The 17,924-nt window shown below is 47.7% G+C and overlaps 1 protein-coding gene across 1 annotated transcript; it reads left to right on the plus strand.

The window, feature by feature from the left end:
* Window positions 1-10,531: 10,531 nt before the first annotated feature.
* Window positions 10,532-17,564, plus strand: LOC134935924 (zona pellucida sperm-binding protein 3-like). The gene is made up of 8 exons (XM_063930778.1): window positions 10,532-11,201; window positions 14,024-14,142; window positions 15,033-15,136; window positions 15,213-15,390; window positions 15,468-15,588; window positions 15,716-15,807; window positions 16,927-17,057; window positions 17,320-17,564. Exons 1-8 carry the CDS (start codon window positions 10,563-10,565, stop codon window positions 17,541-17,543), a joined length of 1,608 nt encoding a protein of 535 aa, XP_063786848.1. The 5' UTR covers window positions 10,532-10,562; the 3' UTR covers window positions 17,544-17,564.
* Window positions 17,565-17,924: the final 360 nt, after the last annotated feature.

Raw genomic sequence — 17,924 nt, forward strand, 5'->3', positions numbered from 1 at the left:
ACTACACACTGACAGCCCCTTTGATGGACACTACACACTGACTGACAGCCCCTTAGAGGGACACTACACACTGACTGGCAGCTCCTTAGATGGACACTACACACTGACTGACAGCCCCTTAGATGTGCACTACACACTGACAGCCCCTTTGATGGACAGCCCTGGGCCCTTAGATGGACTCTCTGGCTGACAGCCCAACACCACAGAGCACAGCGCAGCACAGGAGCGTGTAGTGATATGGCGTGTGGCACCTTATATATACTCCAAGTCCCGCGAGAATCCGATGCGGGACGATGACGTTCAGCCTCGCTCTGATATTTCGAGCTTGGTGGGAAGTCCCTGAGGCTCGGAAGTGGATTGGATCACCTTCAATTCAGACCGTTCATCTCTATTTCTAAGTATTCATTGTGGTTTGACTTTGGTTTTGTCAAAACCACCCTCAACTGTTTTGGTATTGGATCTGGATTTCTTCAAAATGTAATAAAAACAGATAAAATAGTTTAATTTGGACCTATTTTTCTATGTTCCTACAGTATTAGTAAGATCAATATTATTAATTTAAAATTGAATTTGACAACCACACAGCTCTCACTATCCCTTTCACCAATATTGGCCAAAAACAGCAGCAAACTGACTGACTAAACTAAGCGACAGAGCAGCATTACAATAACGTTAGTTTAAAAGATTATAGCACATCTACAAAACATAGTGGCACAGCAGTGCCACAGACAGGATGGCAGTTTATAAAACCAAGGAATGATCTCATTAATCAGGATGGAATTAGATTAGAGGCCTGATGCCACCTATAGAATGTTTTCATTAATCAAGATATAGATCAGAGGCTGGGGCCACCTATAAAATGTTTTCTTTTACCTAACACTAGATCAGAGGCCTGAGGCCAGCACATACAATTTAAGCCATGTCCTAGTTGAAGTTAATAGCTACTAGAAGTTAATTTAATTACAAACTGATCCAAGTAGCAAATCACAGGCCACGATTTAGCAAATGACTGCACAAAATATTGTTCCCCTGTCTCATTTCATCGCATCTAAATGCATTGAGTCATCAGCCACATAATGAGATTGGGCTGCATGTACAGCAGATCTGAAGATGCAAAGGATGACCTGCAGGAGAGCACAGTAGTGCGTACACATTTGACGATTTGAACAATTTCTCTTTCTGATCCTTCGGAAATTAGGCAATGGTTTAAACAATTGTCTAATGTGTACCCAGCTTAAGTCCATCAACCACTCACTGGTCATCTCCAGATTGGACTACTATAATCCCCTCCTATCTAGTCTCCCTGACTACTGCCTCTCTCCACTCCAATCTATCCTCAATGCTGCAGCCCGGCTCATCCAAACGTGCTACGTCTGTCTCCCATCTCTTATAAGCCCTACACTGACTCCCCTTCCCATTCAGAATCCAAGAATTCAAGCTTCTCACACTTACAAGGTCCTCACCTATTCTCATCCCATTTATGTCTCTGACCTTATCTTCTTCTACACTCCTATCTCTCCTCTTCTCGTTGCTGATGCACGCCACCTCTCCTGTCTACTGATTACCTCCTTCCACCTCCAAGATTTTGCACGTGCTGCTCCCTATCTCTGGAACTCTCTACCTCTTCCTATCAGACTCTCCACCTCTACAAAACCTCAAATGGGCTGTCAAGACCCACTTCTTCATCAAAGACAGCCAACTCTCATCCTAAACCACTGTTCCATGCTCACTGTCTACCCCATCTGTGTCACCAATCTCTGTCTGTCCTTCCTCTCTAGAGTGCAAGCTCTCACAAGCAGGGCCCTCTCCCCTCATAATTTTGCTTCTCTTACTTAGACTAACTTCTAATCCATAAAACCTACGGTACAATCATGGCACCTAACCCTCGGATTCTGCACCCTCTGTTGTGACCTCTGATGCAACAATGTTCATACAGTAAATATACCCCCTTGTGTCAGAAAAGCAGAGTGCACCAGGTACGCCCCATCCCCCTAGTGTCAGAAAGACAGACTGCACCAGGCACGCCCCCTCCTCCTAGTGTCAGAAAGAAAGACTGCACGAGGCACACTTCCTCCTCCTAGTGTCAGAAAGAGGGTCGGCCATTTTCCAAGTGATTTGTGCCCGCACTGGAGGGCCGCCACAGGACTCCGGAGTGGTAAGTATAACATATAGCTGCAGTGTATGTGGTTTGGGCCCCCACTGGATCCAGGGGCCCCTGTGCACCGAACACACTGCATCCATTATAGATACTCCGATGTGTGTAATGGGGCATACACGCTGGGCGATTGTTGCCTATTTTCTAAGCGATCTGTCTAGATCGCTTAGAAATGAAGCACGGATCGCTCCGTGTGTACACCCCATAGTGATGGCGATGCACAGTCCCGCGCGTCGCCATCGCCCGCTCAGATGTTTAGCACGTGCAGGCAAGATCTAGTTAGATGGCCTAGCATGTGCATAAAGAACGGTATCCGTTCACATGGTCGACCATGTTATGGTCGACAGTCATTAGGTCGACCACTATTGGTCGACATTGACATGGTCGACATGGACACATGGTTGACACGTGAAAATGGTCGACACATGAAAGGTCGACACATGAAAAGGTCGACATGAGTTTTTTTTCTTTTTTTTTTTTCTTTTGGGGAACTTTTCCATACTTTACGATCCACATGGACTACGATTGGAACGGTAATCTGTGCCGAGCGAAGCGGCAGCGGAGCGAAGGCACCATGCCCAAAGCATGGCGAGCGAAGCGAGCCATGCGAGGGGACGCGGTGCACTAATTGGGGTTCCCAGTCACTTTACGCAAAAAACGACACCAAAAAAAGTAAAAAAACCTCATGTCGACCTTTTCATGTGTCGACCTTTCATGTGTCGACCATTTTCATCTGTCGACCATGTGTCCATGTCGACCATGTCAATGTCGACCAATAGTGGTCGACCTAATGACTGTCGACCATAACATGGTCGACCATTCATACCGGAACCAGAAAGAACACTGGTTAGCACAGATCGCTCAGCACACATTGCTTTGTGTATAGCGGTGTGTGCTGAGCGGTCTGTGCTAACCTACATCGCTGTCCCTTAATGCCCTTATTTATCAATGGGTGATAAATTTCACTGTCATTTTTCAAACACAGCCCGTGACATGGAAGTTAGGAGCTGATTGGCTGGTGCAATTTATCACTCACAGTGAAATTTATCACCCATTAATAAATAAGGGCATACGTCTGCTAATCTCTGCTTGAACTGCTCCTAACTGCACGTTAATTAATGCACTGCATTGTGCAACTGCCTGCTTGATGGCCCTCATTCCGAGTTGATCGGTCGCAAGGCGAATTTAGCAGAGTTACACACGCTAAGCCGCCGCCTACTGGGAGTGAATCTTAGCTTCTTAAAATTGCGACCGATGTATTCGCAATATTGCGATTACTAACTACTTAGCAGTTTCTGAGTAGCTCCAGACTTACTCTGCCTGTGCGATCAGTTCAGTGCTTGTCGTTCCTGGTTGACGTCACAAACACACCCAGCGTTCGCCCAGGCACTCCCACCGTTTCCCCGGCCACTCCTGCGTTTTTTCCGGAAACGGTAGCGTTTTCAGCCACACGCCCCTGAAACGCCGTGTTTCCGCCCAGTAACACCCATTTCCTGTCAATCACATTATGATCGCCGGAGCGAAGAAAAAGCCGTGAGTAAAAATACTTTCTTCATAGTAAAGTTACTTGGCGCAGTCGCAGTGCGAACTTTGCGCATGCGTACTAAGCGGATTTTCACTGCGATGCGATGAAAAAGAACGAGCGAACAACTCGGAATGAGGGCCGATATACCGTTTGACTTATCATTTCTAAAACGTACTAGCTGTCTATGGGCCTAATTCAGACCTGACCGCAACTCTGGGAATTTGCAGAGGTTTGCGTTCGGATAGTCGCCGCCCAGGCAGAGTGAAAATCCGCCCCGTACAAGTCTGCATGAAAAGCATTGCAACGCTGGCCGGCTGCAAATCCGTTCACTCACCATCGAATGATTTTTCCAGTGTGTGCAGTGTGTGCGCAGCCCAGGACTTACTCCTACAGTGTGATACACACAGGCTGATCGGGGCCGGAGCTGACGTCACACACCCGCCCCTGAAAACGCTTGGACACGCCTGCGCTTTTCCTGACACTCACAGAAAACGTCCAGTTACCACCGACAAACGTCCGCTTCCTGTCAATCAACTTGCGTTCACCTAGCGATCAAAAAAGAAGTACGATTTTATCATAGTTTGGCCTCGTGTCTGCGCATTACGATCCGTACGTATGCGCAGTCAACTGCACGCGCCCTATTCAAAGAGAATGGGAGTGTCTCTGTGCGCTCGCCGGCGTGCCTGGGCGTAGGTGCGGCCAGGCACGCCGGGAGTCCCCATCTGCAATATAGCCACGTTTGATGAGCATGGCTCCATCTGCATGTCAGTTTGTGCATCCACGGTGCCTTGAGACCTATGGCTTTAGCTGCTGTCCCTAGGTGGTAATGCACATCTCCAGCCTATAGCAACCAATCAGATTACAGGTATTAACTTCTAGAAGGTGCTAGATAAATGAGAAGCAGAATCTGATTGGTTGCTATAGGCAACATACCATCTTAAATAGAACTCCCATCTTAGTAGATTTACCCCCTGATTGCTCGCTAGCTTTTTTTTGCAGCGCTGCGATCAGATAGTCACCGCCTAAACGGGGTCATTCCGAGTTGATCGCACCAAGCAACTTTTTGCTGCTGGTGTGATTAACTAATCTCCACCTATGGGGGAGTGTATTTCAGCATAGCAGGGCTGCGCTTGCTTCTGCAGCCCTGTATGCTTAAAAAGTTTCACCCAAAACAAGACCAGCCTTGCAGCTACTTACCCAGTGCGACGGATCCAGCGATGAAGGTCCCGGCTGTTACGTCAGACATCCGCCCTCCGTTCTCCTGGACATGCCTGCGTTTCTCTTACCACTCCCCGAAAACGGCTGGAAACGGTAAGTATCCGCCCCCCCCCCCCCCCCCCCGGAATGCCTCCCACCTGTCCATCTACTTGCGATCGCAGCTGCGATCACATTTGTCGTTGACGGAGTCGTTGCCCGGCAACGGTCGTCGCCAGGCAACGAAGTGTGTGCGCAAAGCGACCGCCGCACATGCGCATTTCTGACCCGTTCACATCGCAGCGAAGAACCGCTGCGTGCGAACAGGTCGGAATGACCCCTATAGGGGAGTGTATTTTAGCTGTGCAAGTGTGCGAACGCTTGGGCAGCCGAGAAGTACAAAAACAGTTTGTGCAGTTTCTGAGTTGCTCAGGACTTACTCAGCCGCTGCGATCACTTCAGCCTGTCCAGGGACGGAATTGACGTCAGTGACCCGACCTGCAAACGCTTGGACACGCCTGCGTTTTTCCAACCACTCCCAGAAAACGGTCAGTTGCCACCCACACACGCCTTCTTCCTGTCACTCTCCTTGCGATCGGCTGTGCGAATGATCCTCTTTGTACCCGTATGTCGTGCCTTGCGGTGCATACGCATGCGTAGTTCTATCCTGATCGCAGCGCTGCAAAAAAGCTGGCGAGCGATCAAGTCTGAATTTGGCCCTTACTGTGAACTGCCGATGGGGGTACATTTTGAAATTGTACCTGCACTGTGAGGTGATAATATTATTTAATCTGTCATTTAATGTGATTGCATATGCTTTTGAATCGTTAACCTTTGTTTTATTTATAATTAACTTAAACAAGTTAAATCCACAGCGGCGACCGGCTAGTTCCAGATAAATAAATATTTTGTCACCGTACAAATGTGTGCTGTTTATTGGGGGGTTGTCTTTTGGGGGGTTCTTTGTCCCAGAGGCGCTTTTAGACCTCATAGGGGCCCTAAGCAATACACCGATTTGGGGCCCCCCTTCCTCAGACAATCCTATTTGTACCAGTGTATTTATTATTATTATTTATAACCAGAAATTTATATAGCGCACACATATTCCGCAGCGTTTTACAGAGACTATTTGGCCATTCGCATCAGTCCCTGCCCCAGTGGAGCTTACAATCTATATTCCCTACCACATGTACACATTCACGCTAGGCTCCCAACAAAATTAACCCTATTAGTATATAAACCCATGCAAGTACAGGGAGAACATACAAACTCCACACAGTTAGGGGCATGGTGGGAATGGAACCCATGACCCGTGTGCTCTGAGACAGTAATGCTAACCATTACATCATCCGTGCTGCCCTTAAAATGACGCCTGGCAGATATCTAGTCACTGACAGCCTGCCTAGCTCTTAGACAATTTTGGTGAAACTCGTGGTCCGCCAGAAATGCCATTTAGGGCGGGATGTACTAACCTCCCCCACTGTGGTATCTTGCTTTTCTCTACGCTCCCTGTGTTATCTCCGCGGTTATTGGTCTCCTCTCCGCTGCCCGTTGCTCCCCCACGCTGCCCGTTTTTTTCTCCTCTCACCGCGGCCCGCCTCGTCACTGCCACGCCCACTGAGTCCTGCATTCTCTGTAGCGCTTGGTCAGCGCTGCGCTCCCCCTGTCAGTTGCGCATGCGCCCCTGTGTCATCTGCCTGGAAGGCGGACACTGGCTTGTGTGTGTTTATGGCTTGTGGGATGCCGGATCCTGGACCCTGCCCGTGGTGATGAGGCGGACCGTGGTGAGAGGAGAAAAAAAATGGGCAGCATGGGGGAGCAACGGGTAGAGCCGGGCAGCGGAGACGAGACCAGTAACCGCGGAGATAACACAGAGAGCGCAGAGAAAAGCAAGATACTGCAGCGGGGGAGGTTAGTAGATCCCGCCCACAAACTGCCTTGTCGGCGGGCCCCCTGGGACCAGCAGGGCCCCCTGAGACCAACAGGGACCTAAGCAGCCGCTTTGGTTGCCTTGTGGTAAATCCTCCTCTGTTCCGTCCTTCTGCCTAGGTTGTACCGGTGAGGTCTAGAAGAGGCTGACATCTGTGCGCTGCCATGGAAACAGGTATGACCACCATCACCTACACCTAACATACATGCCTTGGAGTATTACATCTGTGGGGGTGGGGGGTACACGCTACTGATGCTGAGGGTCCCGGTGGTCAGCATACCGATTGGTGGTGGAATAACGACAGGAGGGGGGGGGGAATGGAAGGGCGCGCTGCAATTGCCGCAAGTTCTGTCCCCACTCTATGTGTGCCATGGACACCCACGAGTGTAGATAGTCCCTGCTAGTCGGGATTTAGAGGGGTCCGGGATGTAGCCATCGGTAATAGGCAGGCCATCAGGTCACATGACTACATCCCGTGAAGGGGGGGGGGGGGGCATCAAAATTTTGCTATGGGACCCACACAGTTCTTGTTACTCCATGCCCTTTATGGCCTATTCTATGGCTCAGTGTCCCCTCATGCCCTTACATGCCAGGCCAGAGCTCCCTCATGCCCCTTTATAGGCCTCACTGCCACCTCATGCCCATATATATGCCTCACTTCCACCTCATGCCCATATATATGCCTCACTTCCACCTCATGCTCATATATATGCCTCACTTCCACCTCATGCCCATATATATGCCTCACTTCCACCTCATGCCCATATATATGCCTCACTTCCACCTCATGCCCATATATATGCCTCACTTCCACCTCATGCTCATATATATGCCTCACTTCCACCTCATGCCCACATATATGCCTCAATGCCACCTTATGCCCACATATATGCCTCAATGCCTGGCCAAAAACCCCTACCAGCCCCCATTAATTTAGTTTCCAACTCACCGCAATTTGCGGCAGTGGATACAAAGTACTGGAGCAATTCAGCATTGGAGAGCAGCTGTCATGTGATCCCCAGCACTGCCCATTGTAAGTGCGCATGCCAGTTCATGCATAATTATTATATTTTATATAAAGGGTGCCACAAAGTGTACACAGTGCTGTACATAACAAACACACAAACATTTTATTATTATTATTTTTATTAACAGTTTCTTATATAGCGCAGCATATTCCGTTGCGCTTTACAATTAGAACAACAGTAATAGAACAAAACTGGACAAAAACAGACAGACATAGAGGTAGGAAGGCCCTGCTCACAAGCTTACAATAAACATCTCACAGTAACATGGAATTGTGCTGGGGCCTATTTATAATCACTTATGGAGCTGTTCCTGCATGTTTTTAGTAACTGAACCAGACACTATAACATTCAGCAAACTTAGCACTATGGCAGAATCTACCTCTCAATCTTATGGGTCGCTGTAATCTCGTAAAGATGGCTAGCTTCCCCAAATTGCTCTATGTCCTTCAAATGGTGCCTATCATGCTATCTAAATAATCTGACCTCTCCCTCCTTAACTCATCTATATCTAAGTTTATTTGGTCCAATAAGAGACCCAGAATTAGTTTTTTTAAAGTGTCTCAGACGGTACAGAATGGAGGGCTGAATCTGCCGGACATAGAGCAATATAATAGGGCCTGCCTCCTGCGCTTCGCCATGGACTGGCTCAATGATACTTCGATTTTCACTGACTCACTGATCGACTCCCAACTCTGCACTCCCCTCTCTCTCAGTTCTGTTCTACACACGTCCAAATCTGATTTGTCATCTCTCTCTCTGGACAATGTACTCCTTACCTCCACTGCGCTGGCATGGAGACTATCTAGGAAATCCCTGAAGTTACAGTACACCCACTCCATATTTCTTCCCCTAGTTGGGAACCCGCATTTTCAGCGGGGTCAGGCCTCCTATCCCTTTGCTGCATGGCATGCTGCAGGAATTACACGAGTCGGTGACCTTCTTAACTCTAGCAAAAAGCCACTCACTTTCGCGGAAGCACTGATTAAATATGACATAGATCTGAGCCATGGATTCTATTTTTTTCAAGCTTCTCATTATATACACTCAGTCCTTTCTCATCTCCATGTATCCGACTTTGTTAATAGCCTTGATACGCTCCTGCGCTCTGGGATATGCTCCATCTCATCTCTCTATGCCCGCATTCGCACAGAACACATTCCCGCTACGGACCCAAGTGCTGACATAGTCCTCTCAAATTCCCTCTATGTCCCCAGACACCGTGATGGACTGCTTTACAACTTCCCTTAAACTCATCCCAGCCAGCCTATATCAAGAAATGTCCTATAAGATTCTACACAGAGCCTATATCTCTCCAAAGAGGAGTCACTTGATGGGGTTATCTGACTCGGCGAAATGCTTAAAATGCTCTGCGCCAGTAGCTGACCTTATGCATTGCTTCTGGCATTGTCCCCTTCTCCAAAGGTTTTGGGCAGAGCTACAATCATATAGCACCTCCGAGTTGGGTCTGCCCTTTCAATGTACTGCCTCTTGGGCTCTCTTTGGCCACACTCGAGACCAGCCCTTCCTCCCCTCTCAAGATGCGAAATTGATAGCGATTCTTTCAGCGGTAGGCAGGAAGGCCATACTTCAACGGTGGATTTCTGACACCCCTCCTACGCTGTCACTATCTACCTCTAGATTACTCTTCCTGTTCACGATGGATTGGCTGGAAACGACCCTAAATAAGGAGACTTTGACCCCAACCTTATTTCGATGTTGGGGTCGTTTTATCGACCAACTGCCCACTCTGACGAAATTGGCTATTAAGCAGAGCTTTCAACATACCACGTGGTACGGCCGTCAACTCCTGGCTGATGACCCTCCCATCTGTCTCCCGTGACTACACGATCCTCCCCCTCTCTCTCCCTCATCTATTTCCCCTCCCTGACTGATACATCACTGGCTGCAGCTCCCCCTTCTCTCCTTCGCCTCTCCCCTTCCATATTTCCTCTTCACGTCTCTGCTGTCTACATGCCTCTTCTCGCTCTGATGATGTCTCCATGGATGGGTCGGCGATCCCTATGCCCCAGCAGGTACGATTATTTTTATGTTTTTTACACTTTTTATGTTTTTTTTGTTTAGTAGGTCTTAGTTTTTTTGTTCTCCACTGGGGAGAACGTATTAGTATGTTGTATTGTTTCTACTGTTTATATTTCAGCTTTTGCATGCGATTGACAAATCATATTTTTGTAGAATTACTTTTTCACAATCCTGGTAACTGTGTCGTCTACAGTTTTATTCTTATATACTAGAAAATGGAAAAAGTGAGGTTTAACCCTAGTCCCCGATGCCGTACACTTAGAAGATGTTTGTTGTATTGTTTATTTTTGTATTAGGCTGGATGACATGTTTACTTCTGACATTCAATGTTGTATTTTCAGAACCTCAATAAAATATATATTGCAAACAAAAACAAAAAACATTCAGCAAAGTCTGGAAACTGAGAGCAGAGCACTTACTTTACTGCAAAGCAGATATATGTCATATTTATCTCACCTGCTGGTGTGGAACTAAAAGTCCCATAATGCCCTGTAATACAAAGGTTATCTGCCTTGTGTCATATATGTATTGGTATTGTATCCTCATTAGGTGGCTGCATGTGATGAGAGGAGTGATCAGGTGAGTGTGATCATTACCTGCCCCAGGTGGGGGTATTAGCAGCTGAGGGGGAGGGGTATAAATGGCTGATCCCTGCACTCCTAGCATTGTGCTGTTTGTTCTGTAGGCAGAATGGGGATGTGTGTGAGGTGGAGTTGGCTGCTGCTGGTGGCTCTGGTTTCTGGCATAGGATTGGCCAGTGCTGGGGAGCGTGTCTTGGTTAGACGCCAATCAGGTGATTGGTGGAGGCATCACCAGCACTCTGTCAGGGGTTCTCCTAGAGTGTCTCATGTGGGGGCTGCTCAGCCGATGTCTGGCCTGGGGTCTTACAGATGGGGTGCTCAGCCAGTGTCTGGCCTGGGGTCTTCCAGATGGGGTGCTCAGCCAGTGTCTGGCCTGGGGTCTTCCAGATGGGGTGCTCAGCCAGTGTCTGGCCTGGGGTCTTCCAGATGGGTTGCTCCGCCAGTGTCTGGCCTGGGGTCTTCCAGATGGGGTGCTCAGCCTGTGTCAGGATGGGGGTCCCCTGTTAGGAATGATGGGGGAGCTGCTCGATCTAGACAGCTGGCACCAACCCAGAGCTCTCCTATCAGTGTGCAGTGTGGTGAGGACATGATGGTGGTGACTGTGATGAGAGACCTGTATGGGAATGGGAAGCTGGTGAAGGCCTCAGACCTGAGCTTGGGACCCCAGTCCTGTAGTCCTGGTCCCCAGAGCACCGATACCAGTGTGGTCTTCAAGATTGGCCTCCAGGAGTGTGGGAACGCAGTACAGGTAATGATGGACAGTGCACTATGTTGGTGTGATGTGTGTTTGCCTGGTGGCAGTCTCCTAGTGTTCCTGTCTATTACTATGAGTTAGTGGAGTAAATGAGACATGGGGTTCCTACTGATGGGTTGTGCTCTACAAAACATCTGCCTATACTGTAACTGGTGCACCCTGAGCCTAGGTCTCATGAACCTTCCCTTACACAGGGCTCTGGTAACTACTGAGGCCTATACTGTGTGCATGGAGCCTGCTGGGTGTCTAACAGGTGTTCACTGATGGACAATGTGTAGAATGGAAGTATAGTCAGATGAGGTAGTGGTGCCTCTGTGGTGGTAATTAGCAGGAGTGTTGTGTTGGCCGGGTGCTGCTCATTATCAGTGGCCAGGTCAGAAAGCTTCCCTGTAATATGTATTATAGAACAGTGCTATGTTCTGTGGGAAATGGTAACAGGCCTACTGGGAGCTGGCGGGCAGAAGTAGGAACTGGTGTTATGAGGTTTAGTGGCATCAGAGCCGGGTATGTGCACTGATATCACTTCTTCCCCATGCATTAAGGTGAGGTTGTGTCCAGGGCCAGCAACAGAGAGGAGGGGGGGTTTGAAGCGGACACCTGTCCTGGGCCCCAAAGTTAAGCCACTTAGTGCCTGGCAGGGATGTAAGCTGTCTTGTCCAAGTAAGGCTGTGGGCTTAACCTCAGTGACAGGAGGTCTCTCACAGTGACTAGGTGGCGCGAGTGTGCACCCACTCTTCTGGGCCCAGCTCTGTTGCAGGCAGTTATTGGACATGGCAGAAGCTCCACTGGGCAGAATTACCATGCCCTGTGCCGGCATCTTCTGGTGGGGTGTGAGGGTCTTTATACTGGGGAGTGCAGCGCAGATGAGTCTTTATCTGGGATAAGAGTGGATTGATGAGGGGATGTGGTGGGGGAGCTAGAAATGGAGCACTGGGGAGAGACTGTTGGGTGTGGGAAGGAGAGGGAGACGCAGACTGTGCTGCTTCTTAAAGTCCATTTGGACTAATATATAATCTGAGGGGGCCCCAAAAATCTTACTGTACCAGGCCCCAAGATTTGTTGCCAGCCCTGGTTGTGTCTAACATTATCTGTGCACCATGTGTATTCACTGCTGCTAAGCATGCGACGGTGGATCATATGGGTCTGGGGCACCTGCAATATGAGTGCCCGCCATACTGTAAGCCCAATATCTTATTCTTCATACAAAAGTGTTATCAATGTTTAGAAGCTGGGATAACTCCAGGAGCCAATGTCCACGCATGGATATGGGAGTGAGATCCACCAATACCCTCTGGCTTAGTGGGAGCCTACTGTCTCTCGGCAGTGGTATTCCCCCAGTAACTTCATGCCATCAATGCTCACTGATAATGTCACCATTGCTGCTAAACGATGGTTAACCCACAGATGCGGCGGAATGTAATGGCGTCTGAGATCGCTGGAGGTGTGGGGTGCTCGCCGATCTTGGGCTTTGGTTTAAAGGGGCAAACCCATGCCTTGTAAGTGATTTCCCCTTTAAGTCGGATCAGACTGCATCCTGATCATCTGGTGATGTCCGCCGCCATTACATCCCGTCCATGGTCGTCCTCCTTGTAGACTGCACGACATCTACTTGGCTCTATCCTCTGTAACTGGTAGTGTATCACCCACCACAGCCATGACCTACAGCTGTCGGCAATGATATGGTCCTCCCACTGACTCCTAAAACTTCTAAAGGTGTAAATATATCAAACCATATACAGGGCTGGATGTATTAACATACATCGCCGCCCATTGCAGCGATGTTGATTGCATATGTACTAACATCGCAATGCGGTGACTGAGGGCCCCCATGATACCGGTGAGGTGGTCTGCAGGGGGTCTCCAACTGCCAGGAAGCAGGCAGCAGGATGTCCCCGGCACCGCCTCCTCCCTGCAGCCGGAAGGACCTCCGGCTGTGTTGCTAGGGGGGGGGAGGAGTTTACCGTCCAGGTTTCCTGGAGGAAGTTATGCCAAAGGGGAGGGGGGGGGGGGGTCGGTGGCCAGCGATAAGAAGCCCATAGGCTTCTATAGGGTATTGCCATCTGAAGATGGCGATACCCTAATGGGCAAAAACCTGGCGTCTGAGTTAGTACATACAAAAATACAATAAAACCCCCCAAAACAGGGGTTTTATCGAATTTTCCCTTTAGTACATACCACCCACAGTGTTGGCAATAGCAATTGATGAGCTTCTACCTATCATACTAGCTGCTGTAGAAGCTGAGCAGTGATAGGCTTACCATACTGTCCTTTTAAACTGGGACACTCGTACGTCACAAAGGTTCTGTGGCTGCTGATGTTAAACATGCATGTCACCTGGTGGTCAGTAGCTGGAGATCCTATAATTCATGAGTGTTCCAGTTAAAGGGCTGGTATGGTAAGCCTAAGTAGGAAATGTATTAGGCCCTCTAGACCAGGGGTTCCCACCAATGAACCACAAGGTGCACTAACAGTTGAGGTTTTAAGGATAGCCATTAAGTAAAGGTGACTTAACAGCTGTTTTTAACAATCTGCTCAAGCATGGATATAACTAAAACCTGGACTGTTAATGTTCTTTGAGGACCAAAATACACAGGAAAAGTGGTGGTTAGCTGTTCACTATAATCAGGACCTCAAATTTCTCTACCATCACTTGCTTCTGAGCTATCTGGCTCACATGTTCTGTCTTGGTAAGTTGGTTCATGTGACTTCTAAATTATTATTATTTTTCTCCACTTTAACCAAGTGGAGAATAAGTTGGTATTACCACTGAGTCTGCAGGCTGAACTATGGAAAAATGTCTCTGCTTTGTTCTACAGATGACTGCAGACTGGCTGATCTACACCACCTCCCTGACCTACAGTCCAACATCCTCTAGTGGTGTACCCATCACCAGGACCAACTCTGCTGTGGTTCCCATCATGTGTTTCTATCCCCGGTGAGTTTACACCAGTGACTGATGGTCACATCCACTGGTTACTGTTAGGGTTCTAGAATATAAATGATTTTCTCAGGCATGGTGGCCTATATACTACAAAGGAGGGACAGCTCTTGACTAATGTCTTCAGGCATCAAGTGGGCATTAGTTGAAGGAAATCTAGGTTGTATTCTTACTAGCTTCCTCCAACACTGAAGTGTGATCTGTGGCTTCACACAAGAAAAACCATTCTCTGCTCTTCCCTTGTAGAAAAGGAGCCCTACTATAGTACATGTAATGCCTGTTACTTGCATTGTTGCTCTACTGTACCCAGTGTCAGATATGGGGGGGAATGGAGAACCCACCAGGGAATGCAGTGTTAAGGGGTATGGCCAACCACCACAGGGGCTACTTGGCCAACCATTATGGACAAGCAATGAACAGGACTCCTCTGTAAATGAGGGAACAGTGGTGTCTTAGGGGTTTGGCATGAAAGTTAATCTTGAGTGTTGGTTTGTTTCTATGGAATTACTTTAAGTTCATCCATGCATCCTGTGCCACCAAATTCACTGCACCCTAGAAGAGGGGTTAGGGTGTACCAGGGATTTCTCCTGTACACCAGGTGGCCAGTCTGACCTTATCTGTTTAACAAATCTTGTGCAGGAACCCCTGTTGCACTGGTACACCACATATTTTATGTTGGGCTAGCATCTGAATATAGACTTTTGCTCAAATGAGTTCATGCTTGATGGCACTTGCTATAACAGCCTTCAAACCAATGAATGATGCAGAGGATTAGAGAAGGAACCTATAACTATTGCTGGTTTTTAAATGTTCAATTTAGTGGTAACTTTGCTTTTATATGCTTATAACACTGGACCACTTCTGGTGGGTTTATTTGTCTTGTGCAGACATGGTAATGTGAGCAGCAATGCCATTGAGCCAACATGGGTTCCGTTCAGTACCACAGTGTCTTCAGAAGAGAGGCTGTCCTTCTCCTTGCAGTTGATGATGGGTAAGTGAGATGGAAGGGGGGGGGTACAGTATGATGGTGCTGGGTCTGGTCTCTTCTAATCCTGATTCCCATACAGATGACTGGAGTGCTCCCAGACCTTCCTCTGACTTCCAGCTGGGGGACATGCTCTACATAGAGGCCTCTGTGGACACTCAGAACCACATCCCTATGATGCTATATGTGGATAGCTGTGTGGCCACTCTGTCTCCTGATGTCCAGTCCACCCCGATTTATGCTATCATTGCCTACAATGGGTATGTTCCACAGGTTACTCTTCAGGCTGATCTGATGGTCCCTCCTCCCTTGTGGCTATAACTAATGTGTTCTATAGGTGCCTGGTGGATGGCCAGCAAGAAGATTCCTCTTCCACCTTTGTATCCCCAAGGCCTGAGCCTGACAAGCTTCAGTTCATGGTTGATGCTTTCCGGTTCACTGGGATGGATGTCTCTCTGGTGAGGATTGGGTTTTGCTACTGCTCTAGTATGGCAGATAATGCTGACAATGTACTTTGTCTATGCTAGTGGCTGTACATATCTATTCTTTCCTTTGTCCTGAGTCTTGTATAATCTCCCTTCCCAGATTTATATCACTTGTACTCTGAGAGCTGCTGCAGCCACCCAGGTTCCTGATCCAATGAACAAGGCCTGTTCCTATGTGAAGGCATCTAGTAGGTGAGAATGTTCTCCTGTATTTTTTCTAACTCCTGTAGATTAGGACCAGAAAAGTTCTTAATGTAAGGAAAGTCTGTCCTCTGACAAATACACTATTGTACAGCGACTAGGGACTCCTTAGTAATTAAAGGTTTTCCTAGTAAATGGATGTTCTAAAGCCTCCAGTCGGTGTGGAGTGAATGTGCTTTAGATCAATGGTATTTCTAGGTCCTTCTGAATTTGTGGCATGTTCCTGAACTGGCCCAGCTGACCAAATGTAGCTTCCGCACCAAAAATAAGTCGGCACCAACATATTTTTTTGATATACAAGTGCCCACGCTAAGCAATGGTGAAACTCTATTAACATGGCATATACAGGTTGAGTATCCCTTATCCAAAATGCTTGGGACCAGAGGTATTTTGGATATCTGATTTTTCCGTATTTTGGAATTGCATACCATAATGAGATCATGGTAATGGTACCTAAATCTAAGCACAGAATGCATTTATGTTACATATACACATTATACACACAGCCTGAAGGTCATTTTAGCCAATATTTTTTATAACTTTGTGCATTAAACAAAGTGTGTCTACATTCACACAATTCATTTGTTTCATATACACCTTATATACACAGTCTGAAGGTCACTTAATACAATATTTTTAATAACTGTGTGTATTAAACAAAGTTTGTGTACATTGAGCCATCAGAAAACAAAAGTTTCACTATCTCACTCTCGCTCAAAGAAGTCCGTATTTCGGAATATTCCATATTTCGGATATTTGGATATGGGATACTCAACCTGTAATTGAGGTTCTTACACATTTGGCCAAGAAAATGCATATCAAGGTGAATCCCATCAGATGGACCCGAACATCACATCAATTTATCCAGACCTTGCCATAAAACTGCCCCTTCTAATAGGTTAATGTTAGTCAAAGCAATTATGAAATCAGTATTAGTGCTTCACATGTTCACCTTTATTTTTGCTGCCTGGTAAAGTCTCGGCATGGTAGCATCTCCTATGTCTAAAAATATGGTGTGCAGTCCAAACCCCTTCAACATATCTATACAAGCTTGTTGGAACTCTTCCCATGCTAACGGCAACAGGCTCATTGCTTCTGTTATCTCCTTAGCTGGGTGGCTGTGGATGGCCTCAATACAATCTGCCAGTGCTGTAATGCTGGGACCTGTGCTGGTCAGAGCAGGAGACTGGGACCCATCCGTGGGATTCCAAGAGGAATTGGCAAAAGAGAAATTGCAGCAGGTGAGTAACGGACATTATTGATGGCAATAGCTGCCCGGCCCATTCTACATACACAAGCCGCCTGTCTAGAAAACTGGAGATGTTCTTAAACCTTGGAGAGATAAAAGGACATGTACTAAGCAGTGATAAAAGTGGAGATGTGACATTACAGGAATAATTGTAAGGCTTTACTTACTACACTACTTGACACACGTTCTCTGTAGTGCAAACCCCAAGCTAGATGTGTACAACTAAACAGGATATTTTTTCATGTTCTCTTCAGGTCCATCTACAGAAGAACATGGATCGGTGACTTTGGGTCCTCTGCTGGTGGTTGGGGCAAACCCTGTCCAGGCTCCAAGAATGACTGCAGAGTCGGGGCACTTGGAACAGTGGATGCTGGTGGCCGCTGTGTCCCTCAGTCTGGCTGTGTTACTTGGCTTTTTTGCTCTGACTGTAAAATGCATCATGAAGAGACATGCTGGTGTACAGGCTGCAGAAAAATAAAATGCTATATTGCAATCTTAATTCCTGTGTCCATGATGTCTAAAACAAGCACCAGAGGTTGTAGCTGGGGCATGGATTAAGCCATGGGGGGGGGGGGGGCATGGTAGTTAATATGGGGGGAGGAGGCCCTCCATATTCTGTGATCATCTCCCCTCCCCGCCCCCAACTTGTCGTCCTGCCCACTGCTACTAGGTAACTGCACAGTGCAAGTGCCGCAGTGTGCCCAGGGTATTAGATTGTGTATAATGTTTAAATCAATGGGGGTACTACTTACACACTGGAACAGGACTCTGGAGAACACTGCCTCTTTCTAATACCAATGCTATATAGGACCCAGCGACGTCAATCTAGCCTTCCTCCCTGATCTGCGAGTGGCTGCCT

Source organism: Pseudophryne corroboree, chromosome 6 (assembly GCF_028390025.1).
Source record: "Pseudophryne corroboree isolate aPseCor3 chromosome 6, aPseCor3.hap2, whole genome shotgun sequence".
Taxonomy (NCBI): Eukaryota; Metazoa; Chordata; class Amphibia; order Anura; family Myobatrachidae; genus Pseudophryne; species Pseudophryne corroboree.

Coding starts and splice junctions, on each gene's coding strand:
- LOC134935924 (XM_063930778.1), top strand. CDS start 10,563: ATGGGGATGTGTGTGAGGTGGAGTTGGCTGCTGCTGGTGGCTCTGGTT. Junction 11,202..14,023: donor AGTGTGGGAACGCAGTACAG/GTAATGATGGAC, acceptor TTTGTTCTACAG/ATGACTGCAGACTGGCTGAT. Junction 17,058..17,319: donor CAAAAGAGAAATTGCAGCAG/GTGAGTAACGGA, acceptor TGTTCTCTTCAG/GTCCATCTACAGAAGAACAT.